At 40.6% G+C, this 13,931-nt stretch overlaps 1 protein-coding gene across 1 annotated transcript in view; it reads left to right on the top strand.

Moving 5' to 3' along the window:
- Positions 1 to 13,931, top strand: part of LOC121527401 (pinopsin-like) — a 93,383-nt gene that overhangs the window by 35,142 nt on the left and 44,310 nt on the right. Inside the window, exon 2 of the mRNA XM_041814350.1 lies at positions 5,700 to 6,028. Within this exon, the coding sequence (XP_041670284.1) occupies positions 5,700 to 6,028 (329 nt within the window). The remainder of the gene's footprint in view (positions 1 to 5,699; positions 6,029 to 13,931) is intronic.

The raw sequence follows: 13,931 nt of genomic DNA, 5'->3' as shown, positions 1-13,931 counted from the left end.
TAGAGTAAGTACAACCCATCTGACCTTGGAACGCTCTAGGAGGAGTGGGATAATGATGCTAAGGAGGGGGATGCATGGGTTGATTTAAGATGCATCAGATTATCGTATAAATAAAACTAGAATTACACACTCTCATCTAAACATCTGTAGAACTTATTCTGACATTGTGTGTCATTGGATATGTGATTTTTTTTTCACCACAGCATGTAAATGAGGGTCTGCCTGATCTGAAAGGGTAGACTTTCAAAGACCCCCTGCTTTATGGAGCTAGAGTGGTCCAGTAATGAATACAGAGAGCTCTTAGCCCCTCTTCATCTACCTGCAGACACACACGTACACATTCCCCACATTTATACATATTCATGGACTAATTCTTCACATTATTCTCAAGACCCTTTCCTGTCGCTCTCAACACATCGCGCACCCACAGCTCCAACAGACTGTCCACCAGCCACACATCTTCATTGAGGTGCTGTGATTGTCTGCAATCAGAGACTATGAACCTGAAGGGGCTCAGAGTAATGGAGGTGAAGAGCGCCTGGACCAGCACTTTAGCTCCTGTGTGCACTGATTAGCTCTGATTTAGGATTCAGTCACTTCAATAACAATTAACTGCAATAGAAGGCATTCATGGATCGACCAATTAACATGTAGAAAGAGGACGCCTCCTCCTGTCTGCTCTCAGGTTTTAATAGGTGACATCACATCGCCCCTGTTTTAGCATCCTTACACTGGCTCCCTTAAGTTTTAGAATTGATTTTGAAATTTTACTCATTACTTTTAAAGCTCTTAAGGGCCTGGCTCCAAGCTATTTAACAGAACTATTAACCCCCTATGAGCCAGGCCGCAGCCTTAGATCCTCGGGTGGCGGCCTCCTGGTCGTTCCAAGGTCGAAGCGTAAGACTAAAGGTGACAGGGTCTGCTCTGTCAGGGCGCCTCGACTTTGGAACGACCTGCCCGAGGAGAAAAGGCGTGCTGAATAAGTGACATCTTTTAAATCACTTCTTAAACTCGTTTTTATAGACTTGCTGTTACGTGATGTCGTCTAATGTCTTTTCTTGCATCTTCCCTCTTTCTATCAGATCAATTTTCTCGTTTAAATTTTCCTCTGCTTCCTGAAATTTTACCTTAAAGCTTCCACGTCTCTGCTTGTAGTTTTACCTGGCTTGTTTCTTATTGCTACCGTATCTCTTCTCTTCTCCCAGTTATTTTCAGAGCTGTTACCCACTCCATCCACTTTTATTGTTTTTACCTCTTTATGCTGCTGTGTCCATTATACCTGATTAATATTGTTATTATGATTTTATCATGACTAATATTTTACCACTACTAGCTTTATAGTTTTTGTATTAAGACTCATTAATCTCCACATTTTCATTGTTTTTAGTCTACCTCTTACTGCTTTGATTCATATCCCTCTCTGTCTCCTATTATTTTATCGCTCTTGTATTTCTGGTCCTTAGGTCTCTCTTTATGTAGCTGGGTTCCTGTGCTGTCTGGATTCGTCTAGGTTATTCTGGGTTTTTAGGTTTCATTTTATTCTTGTCTTGAATTTTATTCTGGAATTTTATATATTTCATGCTGTATTTCTAACTTGACATGTGTTCAGGCTCTGTAATGGTCCACTAGGAGGATTATGATGTTGGAGTTACGCTGCTGGCTTTGTCTCTCATGGGTTCTCCTGACGATGCGCTTCTGTCTGCTTGTGTTTTTTGCTTGTGTTATGATGATACTTTGTTTTATTTGTGTTTCTGTTTATTGTCAAAGCACTGCAAACCTCTGTTTCTAAAGGTGCTATGCAAATAAAATTATTATTATTATATTATATTATAATTATTATTATAATTACTATTATTACTGTTATTATTATTATTATTATTAATAATAATAATAATATTACAGTTTGTTGAAAATCACTTATAAACAGGCTTTTAGTTGCGTGCACATTTGACTGTAAATAAAAATCAGTGCTACCACAGAATCACTGTTGTGGTTTTTAAGTCCATTTAAATGAAAAGGTTGAATGTTTAATGGTTCTTAGTTTGCTGTTGGAAGGATTAGTTGGTTTTCCTTTCACACCAAAATAATGGATTTTCCTTACACAATAAAATGAGACTCAGACAATCTGACATGACTTTTTCATCGTCAGCTCCGAGAATTGAGAAAAAAGGATTATTTAAAAGTAAGGGTGTAATAATCCATGGATCAGACCAGATCAGACAGAAAGTCTGTGCTGCAACGCTTTAACTTTGAAATTCCTCCTGCATGCTTGTTGACAGTTTCAACATTTCCTCCACAAGCTCGCAGGTCAGCTGGTAACAGAATTAGAGTGTCCCGCCGTTATGGCCGAAACAGGCTCAGAAAAGGAAAGGTCCACTGCTTCTTTCATCACACTGATTGTGGTCTGCTGTCTCCCATTACATTTATACTGCAAGTTAAAACTCAGCGTGGTTTCAGGGACTGCTGCTCTCTCTCTTATATCCCCCCTCTTTCTGTTTTGCTATAACAAAAGCATCCATTAAAATAAAACTTTGCTCTAACTCCTCCATTTATCCAAATCAAGATTGCAATAAAACCAAAATAATGTATATTTATCACTGCATTATCACTTGCCACAGATTTAATCTCATTAAAATCTCATAATGCATTGCAGAATTACAAATTAAAAAATTAAGACTGCCGCTTGTTTCTGCTGTGACAGCGTGACAGAAAAGTTTTCTCTTACTAGGCGGTCTCCTCACACTTCTCTCCAGGCTAGCTCCTGTTTATTTCTCTGCTAGAACAGGCACGTTGTGCTGTATAGCTCTGGGTAGCCACAGACGGACTCCACAAATTTCTCCTCCATTTTCCAGTTAAATAAATCTCCTGCCCCCAGGCTGGGCAGGGATCCCCCCATGACATATGTTACCAGGGGATCTCCATTGGCCATCGCAGCACGGGTGATTTGCTTGAGCTCAGATTTTTCATCTCTCACCAGCAGTGACTGAAGCGAACAGTTTGTTTGAATACAGGACTGCTCAAGTAAGCAGTAAGCTTCAGATAGATGTAATCAGCATGTGGAGCACTTTTGAAAAGACTAATGCCAGAAAAAGTCATGGGCCTGATGGCATTAGTGGTTGCCTACTAAAATGTTGTGCCCCATTCTTAAGTGAGATCTTCACTTTTATTTTCCAGCGGTCTTTGTCACTTAACAAATTTCCCTTATTGTGGAAGGAATCACTTATTGTCCCAGTGGCAAAAATATCATCACCAAAGATATTAAATGATTATCGTCCTGCAGCACCTTAGTGGTGATGAAGAGGTTTGAGCGTATGGTGAAAAAAACGTGCTCTCTATGACAGGCAGTGATTGATCCACTCTAATTTGCGTATCAACCTAGGAAAGGGGGAGAGGATGCTGTGGCGACCCTGCTGAATTTTGTTGCTAGGCACCTGGAGGGAAGGAAAGCTCATGTGCACCTATGTTTGATGATTTTTCATCAGTGTTTGACTGTATGCAGCCTCATGTTCTTGCCCATAGGCTCTCAAAAATACCCAACATTGACTTTGGAACCATATGTTGGCTAGTTGATTTCTTAAGAACAATCCCGCAGAGAACTCGTGTTAATCAAACCTTGTCTGAGACCCTGTTGAGCTCCACAGGCTCGCTGCAGGGATGCGTTTTGTCACCACTATTATTCATGCTCTACACTAATGAGTGTAAGAACATGTTTGAGTCAAGGTTTATAATGAAATTCGCTGATGACTCTGTGATAGTCAGCCTTTGCAGGACCACGAGGTGGAACATGGATCAGTCCTTGACTATTCTGTTAAAGGGTGTGACGGTTCTTATCTGTAACTTAATGTGGAAAAAGCAAAAGAAATGATCATTGATTTTCATAAGAAACTTGTGGTGGATGTGGATTTTTGGACCCAGAAGGCAGACCAGGCAGGACGAAATTTTAAAGGTTTTATTGAACACAGAGTTGAATAGTGCGGGGGGGGGGGGTCCAGGTGAGTGAGGGAGGCTTGAGAGTGAGGCACTGGAAAAAAGGAGAAACACAGGTTAGTCTCGTGAATCACAAAAGGCAAGGAATTACTCAAAAATTGCTCGAGAGAACACTTAGAAGAGAGCCGGGTACCACTGGCGAGAGGCTAGGATACTCTGGCACTGAGGTGAATGTGGACAGCCGTTTAGTAGACCCACTGATTGCTGATGAGCGTCCAATCAACCTCAGCGCCGCGTGCAGAGGGAAGCCTCAGAGAGAGCACAGTGAAGTTACCCAAAGTTATCACAAGCACCGGAACAGGAAGTAGTCAAAAATAAAACCAGAATAAAACCCAACACCGAAAACCACCACAAAACCACCTGTTAGAGCCCAAACCTTTGTTAAAGGGACAGCTGTGGAAATAGTCAGCCATTACAAGTATCTAGGCACTATCCTGGACGACAAATTGTCTTTTGAGATAAATTCAGATGCTATCTGCAGAAAGGCAAACCAGAGGTTGTTTTATCTGAGGAAACTGAGGTGTTGTAATGTTGATATAAAGCTTCTTAATATGTTTTATTCTTCTTTTATTGAATCCATTTTAACCTTTGCTATAATCTGTTGGTTTGGCAACCTTAGCATTTTAAACAAAACTAAACTGTTTGGTACTGTCCTAAATGATCTTGACTCAGTCTACAAGGCTAGAGCCACCCAGAGGGCAAGGGTCATTCTGGCAAACCTTCTCCATCCTCTTCATGCAGAGTTCCAGCGTCTCCCTTCCAAGAGAAGGTACACTTATCCCTGCAAGACCAAATCAAATAGGTACCTTAAATCTTTTGTCCCATCTGCCATTGGTTTCTTGAATAAGCTGCAGGTGTGCTTGATGGGATTAATACACTGACGAAATAGTGATGACTCATGTATGTGTTTACTTATTGCTAGGTATCTATTTATTGCAGTTATTTGTGGGTTTTATTGCTTATCTGTGGTTTTATTATGCAGGAGATTTTATTTACTGAGCTGAATGAGTGGAATGTATGTTTGACTTCTGCTGCAAACCAAATTGTCCCTCAGGAACGATAAAGTTTTCCAAATCCACACAGCGTGCTGAACTGCCCGAGGTGAATTTGCATCCACTCAAGAGATTGATAGATTTAACTCAAACCTATCTGCACTGGTTCAAGCTTTTTTATAAAAGGACATTTCTGAGATTTGAAGCCATATGTCAGCTGATTCAAACTTTTTTTTTTTCCATTTTTGAAGCCTGCCTTTTTCACATAATTAATAGTTTCATAGCGGGGCAATATCGGAGTCCCAGATCAGGATTTGATTCTGCATTACAGAGCTGATAAGCCCAAAGTGTAAAGAAACAGAGATAGAAATGCTGGCACACATACTGGCTCTGCCAATCCGGTCTCACCTGTGTAACACCTTTGTTTCTACCTTCAGTGGTGATCTAGGGATGGGATCACTTTGTCTCTTTATCATGCCTCAGGGACATTTATACTAAAGGTGAAAGGTCACTGGGGCCTTAATGTCAGGCCTTTAACTGGCTGATGACAGCTTTGGAGAACAGATGCTTTAACCAGCTAACAGTTCTCAACTGTTCTTCACTTTTTCTTTAAAATTCAGAGCTGATATGCTAGGATTTACTTTTAATAGTATCCCACTTTTCAGGTTCTGTTTTGCTGCAGTATTACTACATACTAGCTGACCTTTCGTTCTTCTGCAGGCATCGTCTCCTTAATCTCCCTCGCCGTTTTGTCCTATGAGCGTTACTGCACCATGATGGCGACCACGATAGCCGACGGCCGGAACTTCCGCCCTGCGCTGGTGGGGATCTGCTTCTCCTGGCTCTACTCGGTGGCCTGGACTGTTCCTCCTCTGCTGGGCTGGAGTAGATACGGGCCAGAGGGTCCTGGTACAACCTGCTCGGTGGACTGGAGGACCCAGACAGCGAACAACATCTCCTACATCATCTGTCTGTTCACCTTCTGCCTTGTCCTGCCTTTCTGTGTCATCCTGTATTCCTATGGCAGACTGCTGCACGCGATCAGACAGGTAGGAATCTGAAAATGTAGCTGATACCTGTCAGATACTTTTGCAGCAAAGCGTTAACTGAGACATGAACAACTTGCTTTAGAAGCGCAGAAAATCAAACTATTCTCCTGCAACTCAAAACACAAGTTAGGATCAATTATTAAACAGTCATGGACGAAAGTATCGGCACCCCTGGAATTCTTCCAGAAAATACACCATTTCTCCCAGAAATGTTTATTTCCCCCAGACATGTTTATTTCCTCTATGTGCATTGGAAAAACACAAAAAACAGAAGAAAAAAGCCAAAATGGACACAATTTTACACAAAACTCAAAAATGGGCCGGACAAAATGATTGTCCTCCTTTTAAATCATTTTATTTCCAGCATGTGATGCTCATTTAAACTCATCTGTGGCAATAACAGGTGCTAGCAATCTAGAAATCACACCTAAAGGAAATAAACATGTGTAGACCAAAAATGTTTGTAATTGCAACAATTTCTGTGAGGCATGGTGTATTTTCTGGAAAAATTCCTGGGGTGCCAACACTTTGGACCATGACTGTGACATATCATGAATCACAAACACTAGTCCACTGAAAATCTTCAGCCCAAGTCAGCTCCAATTTAGGATAAGGCACCAGAAGAAAAAGGTGTATTTTTTAATATTTCAGCTCTTCACATGCACAGCAGCATCCCCACCTCTTCTCTGTGAACACAGTCAGTCCTCTACAGGCTCAATCAGAAGCAGAGAAGGTGTCAAAGAAGGTGAGAATACCATTTCATACATTTTAAAGACTTGAGTTAGAAAGCTGAGAATGAAGCCATACGTCAGCTGGTCTCAAAAATCTCTAATCGTGTTTGACATCTTATCAAGGTGGTCTATTAGAGCTGCCCACACCAATTTATCCTTTCCTCTTCTGCTCTAACCTGGCTTTAACACAGACGCCTGCCTAATTCATCCTGCAGGATTTACTCTTGCAAAGTATTCACCCCCTCTAGAAAGACTGAGCGACTTCAACAATGGTCCAACCAGCCAGAGCTAGCTCCAAATGAGTGAAATGGGGATGACCGGAGTTCAGTGAACGTATCTCAGGTGATTGTAGTAAAAAGGCACCAAGGTCCAGGTGGATATTAATGCAGTCACTTATCTTACATGACGTATTTTTATGTATTTGGCATTACTCTGAAGAAATCTGTTTTCACTTTGACATTACAGAGGTTTTTTTTTTTCCTTTTTTCAAATTGTTATGGGTCAAAAAAGAAAACTTACTGTATATTGACAATGATTGATTTATTAAGATCAATAAAAGGGTTAAACATCCAAGGGGGTGAATACTTTTAATAGGCACTATACAGTAAAAAACAGGACTCAGAAGAATGACATCACTCATCTATCCTGATGGATTATGTCTGCCGTTGGTCGTGATCTCTGCTCATGAAGCTCTGATGGGGCATAAGGCAGAAAGGATGAAACAGTGAAACGTGTGTGATTGTTCACTTTTCTGGCTTTCTCAGAAGAAAATGCATGTTTGGTTTAGGTTTAATCTTTTTATTTGTCCCTTCATCTGATTCATTCAGAACTGGTTCAGACTCTGGATTTAGTTTGAATAAAGTTAGGAGAAAAGGCGTAGAACATCCACCATAGCACTGAGAAAACCAAAGTGTCATGAGTGAATAAATAGATCCATAATCCTGAGCTAGAGCTCCATGTGAGATTTCACAGCCTGCCTTTAAAGGTAGCTGTCGTCCTCTCATTATTTGCTCCCCTCTGGTTAAAGGCCGGTGTCCACTAGTGGCTCCGCCCACTCTCAGTACGAACTGATCTAACTCAACATTTTCAGCGCTCATTGGCCTGAACAAAAAACGTCTTCAGTGTCAGATGTTCTGGGATTGCACACAGGGACGTCCGCTAAAAATGGTCTGACTGCTAAAGCACGGCCGCACTCGTCACCGACCAATCAAATATCAGCATGGAGAGGACTTCTTATATCAACAGAGGGGGACCTAACTTTCTCGAGAGGGTTTCATTACTGGACCAGGAGCTGCTACCAAAGCCAGGACACACTTTCTTTGTATTTCTTTTCTGTTTTCTTGGAAGTTTTTCTTTAAATAATAGCTCCCCCAAAACTGACCTTAGGGGGTTGGGGTTAGGGTTAGGGGGCGACAACAAAGAGAAGCAGCGCTGTTATGAGCCAAGTTTTGAATCTAACAGAAGTTGACACAGTGAGAGCGGTTCTGAAAGTCTTTGTGGGTGCTGCCAGTGCAGAAATCCACTGGTGTACACCGGTTCTTCATTCTTCTGCATTGTATCTTTGAATTAGCCTCAACCCCTCATTTCCACTTATGTATGGTTGCAGAGGTGAGACATCCTGAACTGCAATTATTCCAAAGGGAATCTCCATGATCAGGCCCAAGAATGGTCGATCTGGAGACTTCTGGCTGGACTGGTTTTAGGTCCGGTGTAGTGGCATCAAACATGGATGGACAGGAGCAGGACAGGGAATGGTCCACCGTGTTGTCTTACTTAAACACTACCATTACTCTAATTTCATATGCACTCTGTCAATGTTTAATCCCTCCGACCAAAGAGCCAAACACTGGTGAACAGGCTAAAACAAAGGCACAGCTTTAACGTTCACGCTGTTGTGTGTACCGACTGTAACCCACAATAACATGCAGAAACGCCAAACTATTTCTGTAATATTTTCTTCTGCAATGTGCTGCAGTGGGTTTCACAGAGACTTTATGGTAGTGTGCTAGCTTAGCAAACAAGCTGCTAACTAGCTAACAAGCTAGATTTTTTTTAAAGTAGTTGATATGGGTTAGGGTTAGCTGTGTACGTTTTTCTTTGCAGTGTAAAATAATGGAATACATTTTAGTGAAAAGGAAGAATGCATAATAATATAAAACAGATTTTTTTAACAAATAATTTCACTGCCAGAATGAGTTAGCTTAGCTTAGCTTAGCTTAGCTTAGCTTAGGTCGTTTGGTCATTCATGGAACTTGTTTTATAACAACCTACAGGCATATTTGAAGCAAAAACTGAGGCTGAAGCGAGGCGTAGATGTGACAGGTAAGCCACCTGAGGGCGGGAAGGAGGATTGGTACAACCCCGGTTGTTCACTGGATGTCTTTGCATGTTATCAGGGGAACACTTACCCTAAGCCCACACCATCAGGGCTGAGTAAGGGGTGGATGTGGGGAGTAAGCATGCCCTAGGGTACAGTCCAGTTGAGTAGTAGGGTTGTGACTCTGGTTGTGCTGTGGATGTCCCAAGTCCAGAAAACCACTGTTGGTCTTTGGGTGTTCTACCAGGGGTGAAAAAGCCGGACAAAGAGATGTTGTTGAGCTTGACCTTGGCTGCTAAGCATCACGTGTGTCCACATGTGTAGAGCTTGACTCTGGCCGGCCTTTCTAGCTCCGGGTTGTGGCCAGTCCGGCCCCACGACGGATCTTTAGCGCCCTACGTGCATAAAACTTACACACAATAACGCTCCATCCCTGGCAGGCTGACATCTCGACTTATTTCTTGACATGCAATATTTGTCCTGTTTTTGTCTCTGCAGTTCTCCAGACACATGATTTAAAGTACCGAATTTCAAAAAGCAGACAAAATAATCATCTTCTAGTGGGTTTGAAAAGTAACAGGTTTCTATCCCTCTGTAAAGAAGAGCGCTTCCTTCCCTCCACTAGCAGGCATTATCTGTACATTTATGGATGTATGGATGCCGACCACATGGAACAGGAACTGTATAATTCTACCAACATACCCAGTTAACACGGACTGCAGCAGCTGTGATTGGTCAATTTTGACACTTTGCATCTAGCTTTGAACTAGTTTATTACCGTCCAAAACTGCAGACGCCTGAAGTACAGGCAATAAGAACTGCATATATTCAATACACAACTTTTTTTGCAGAATAAGGTTTGCATTCATCCAATTTGTTGCACTTTGTTTTCAGTTGTATTTTTGTGGAAAAGTACATTTTTATTTCAGCCTAGAATCTAATTTATGCAAATTAAATTTGGCATAAAACAGGTAGAAAACACCATAGTAACAGAAAAACTCTCCTGATAGATTTGAGTCTGCTCGCTGTTCTTTGTCTTGGTTTGTACATTAGATGCTTTGTGAGAGAACTGCCTCATTTCAATAGAAATAATTCATCAAACACAGTGATGAAACATGGTGAAATGTTCTCCCCTCTCTAGAAGTGCATAGCTATTTCATAGGCTAATTGGTCAAATCTGGCATTTAAGATCCAACAAGTAAAGACTGTAAGCTTCAGGCTGCCATGAAAGAAAGGACACAGGTTCGACATTTTGTCCGCTCTTAAAGCTCTGGGAGAAACTTTAGGTTTGTGTCGACTCTGGTATCTCAGCTACTTGTCCTGTACATGCCTATGAAGTGTTTAATGACAGCAAATGTCAGACTACTCACTTTAACACAGCAATATGTAACAGTTACACCTTATAATAGTAGTTTAAAGTTGATCCAACAGAGCAGTGACTTCCAACAGGGAGAACTGCTCCCATCCCGTATTAAAGGAGAATCCTGGCCGTCTACTTTCAGCTCTGTTCAGCTTCGGCAGCCTTGGTTTACACATGAGAAGAGTGTAAAGCTTTGCTAGTTCATACTCAAGCATCGAGCCCAAAGGAATCCAGCTGGCCCATCACAGCATCACAGTGTCTGATACCATGGTTGAGGCAGAGACGAAGAGGAGCTCAAAGCTTAAAAGCAAATCAAATAAACGATATCGTGCAGGGCCATAAAGAGTTTAATGTAGATATGTATTAATGAGTTTAATGCCAGTAAAGCAACCATTAAAATCAATTCTTAAAAGAACAGCCGATGCAGACACTCTAAAATCGGTTTAGGAGCAGTAGCAGCTGTGAGATGTTCTTTATTGCAGACCAGATAGACGGGCATTACAGAAATCACTTCCTGGTGTAATAAAAGCATGAATAACTCTTTCTGCACTGGCTTGAGAGAGGAGCAGTCGGATTCTAGCAAATAATAAAAAGCCTTTATGTGACCTCCAGGAAGCTGAACCCAGAAACAAATACTAAACCTGGGTTTCTGACCTGCTGACAGAGTTTATATCCAGTTTTTCCTTGTGAGCCTCTGTGCCAATAACTAAAACCTGAGTTTTGTCCTGTTTGAGCTCAGAGATGTTACGATAGTAGAATTTCCTATCACGATTACGCCCTAAAATACCACCGTTACCAGTATTACTGAGGTATTGTGGTATCAATGAAATTATCAGCATGAAGACAAGACTATCTTTTAGTTTGTAGAAAAAAAGTAAACTTGACAACTTTATCAAATGTGCATTAACAAAGGCAGTGTGTTTATCTGGTTGCCAAAGTGTGTGATATGTTTTTGATACCACATGCTTTAAACAACATACAATCCGTTATTTTTACCTTCATAAGGACAGAAAGTACCACCGTTTCCAAAGAAAAACACGTTCACATTTTCAGTCCACAGCTCTTTATCAGTCTGAGTCCTTCAATGCCACCATCAATACTTGGCCGTTACGCGATGAAAAGACAAACAACAATAGATTATCATAAGAAGTGTATAACCTGAGTAGATTCTGAGCTATAAAGTTAAACGGGGCATAATTCCAACTGTTATTTATATTTCATATTGCTGAAGAGCTCATTTCTCCTCATCGGTGTCGATTCAAGTTTCTCGTCAGAAACTGAACTTCAATTTCTTGCTGTGACATTTGAAAACATCTTGACATTCTATTCAGGCTATATTGCAGGAATTGTATTTTTTCTTTCACTTTCTTTAAACACATCATAATATAACTGTCGTTGGTTCATTAAGTGAGATAATTAGCTTCTCCTGACAATTACTGGGTACATATTTTAGTACTTTCATGGATTTACAGAACAGGAGTTGCTAAAGCTAGTGAGTGCAGACAACTCCAACGGTCTGAGTTTGTTTTTTTGGTTCTTGTTTTTATCAAGCTGACAGTTGAAGGTAGGCTACTGAAGTTCAGTTTAATTTGATTCATAACTAAGAGTTACTGCCCGACGAGGTGTCCAGTTATCAGGGATTAATGGACGATGTGAAGGCCTGAACCATCAGACGCACAGCGAATGCCGGTCGCCTCCACGAAGTTCATTCATCCCTGATATCTGGACACCTTGGAGGGCATTCCACCGACCATACCATGATTACTCTCCAAAGAACATACATTTCTTTTGCAGTTTTCTTTCTTTTGAAATCAAAATGGAAAGTTTTACTGAAGCAACAATGCTTTCCCCTAGTAAAGCCTGAAGGCTTGTCTAATACCTGGAATAGTCATTCCAATCACATAAGGTTCTTAGGCAATGTAAACATTGTTCAGTACTCCAGTAAATAGGACGCCCCGTAGATTCAAGGTTGAACTGCAACAAAACAAAACTAGTGCACTCATCACATTATCTGAGCGTGATAAAAAGACATGAAGACGATTGAGACTGAGAGTCATGTGATCAGACTATAAACCTGTACGTTAACATGAACAGTCATGTGATCAGACTATAAACCTGTACGTTAACATGAACAGTCATGATCAGACTATAAACCTGTACGTTAACATGAACAGTCATGTGATCAGACTATAAACCTGTACGTTAACATGAACAGTCATGATCAGACTATAAACCTGTACATTAACATGAACAGTCATATGATCAGACTATATACCTGTACGTTAACATGAACAGTCATGTGATCAGACTATAAACCTGTACGTTAACATGAACAGTCATGATCAGACTATAAACCTGTACGTTAACATGAACAGTCATGATCAGACTATAAACCTGTACATTAACATGAACAGTCATGATCAGACTATAAACCTGTACGTTAACATGAACAGTCATGATCAGACTATAAACCTGTACATTAACATGAACAGTCATGATCAGACTATAAACCTGTACGTTAACATGAACAGTCATGATCAGACTATAAACCTGTACGTTAACATGAACAGTCATGTGATCAGACTATAAACCTGTACGTTAACATGAACAGTCATGTGATCAGACTATAAACCTGTACGTTAACATGAACAGTCATGATCAGACTATAAACCTGTACGTTAACATGAACAGTCATGATCAGACTATAAACCTGTACGTTTACATGAACAGTCATGTGATCAGACTATAAACCTGTACGTTAACATGAACAGTCATGTGATCAGACTATAAACCTGTACGTTAACATGAACAGTCATGTGATCAGACTATAAACCTGTACGTTAACATGAACAGTCATGTGATCAGACTATAAACCTGTAGGTTAACATGAACAGTCATGTGATCAGACTATAGACCTGTAGGTTAACATGAACAGTCATGATCAGACTATAAACCTGTACGTTAACATGAACAGTCATGTGATCAGACTATAAACCTGTACGTTAACATGAACAGTCATGTGATCAGACTATAAACCTGTACGTTAACATGATCAGTCATGTGATCAGACTATAAACCTGTACGTTAACATGATCAGTCATGTGATCAGACTATAAACCTGTACGTTAACATGATCAGTCATGTGATCAGACTATAAACCTGTACGTTAACATGAACAGTCATGATCAGACTATAAACCTGTACGTTAACATGAACAGTCATGATCAGACTATAAACCTGTACGTTAACATGAACAGTCATGTGATCAGACTATAAACCTGTACGTTAACATGAACAGTCATGATCAGACTATAAACCTGTAGGTTAACATGAACAGTCATGTGATCAGACTATAGACCTGTAGGTTAACATGAACAGTCATGATCAGACTATAAACCTGAAGGTTAACATGAACAGTCATGTGATCAGACTATAAACCTGTACGTTAACATGAACAGTCATGATCAGACTATAAACCTGTACGTTAACATGAAC

The sequence above is a fragment of the Cheilinus undulatus genome, linkage group 19, assembly GCF_018320785.1.
Source record: "Cheilinus undulatus linkage group 19, ASM1832078v1, whole genome shotgun sequence".
NCBI lineage: Eukaryota > Metazoa > Chordata > Actinopteri > Labriformes > Labridae > Cheilinus > Cheilinus undulatus.
The sequence above is the reverse complement of the archived record's forward strand: the minus strand, read 5'-3'. Positions and strand labels throughout refer to the sequence as shown.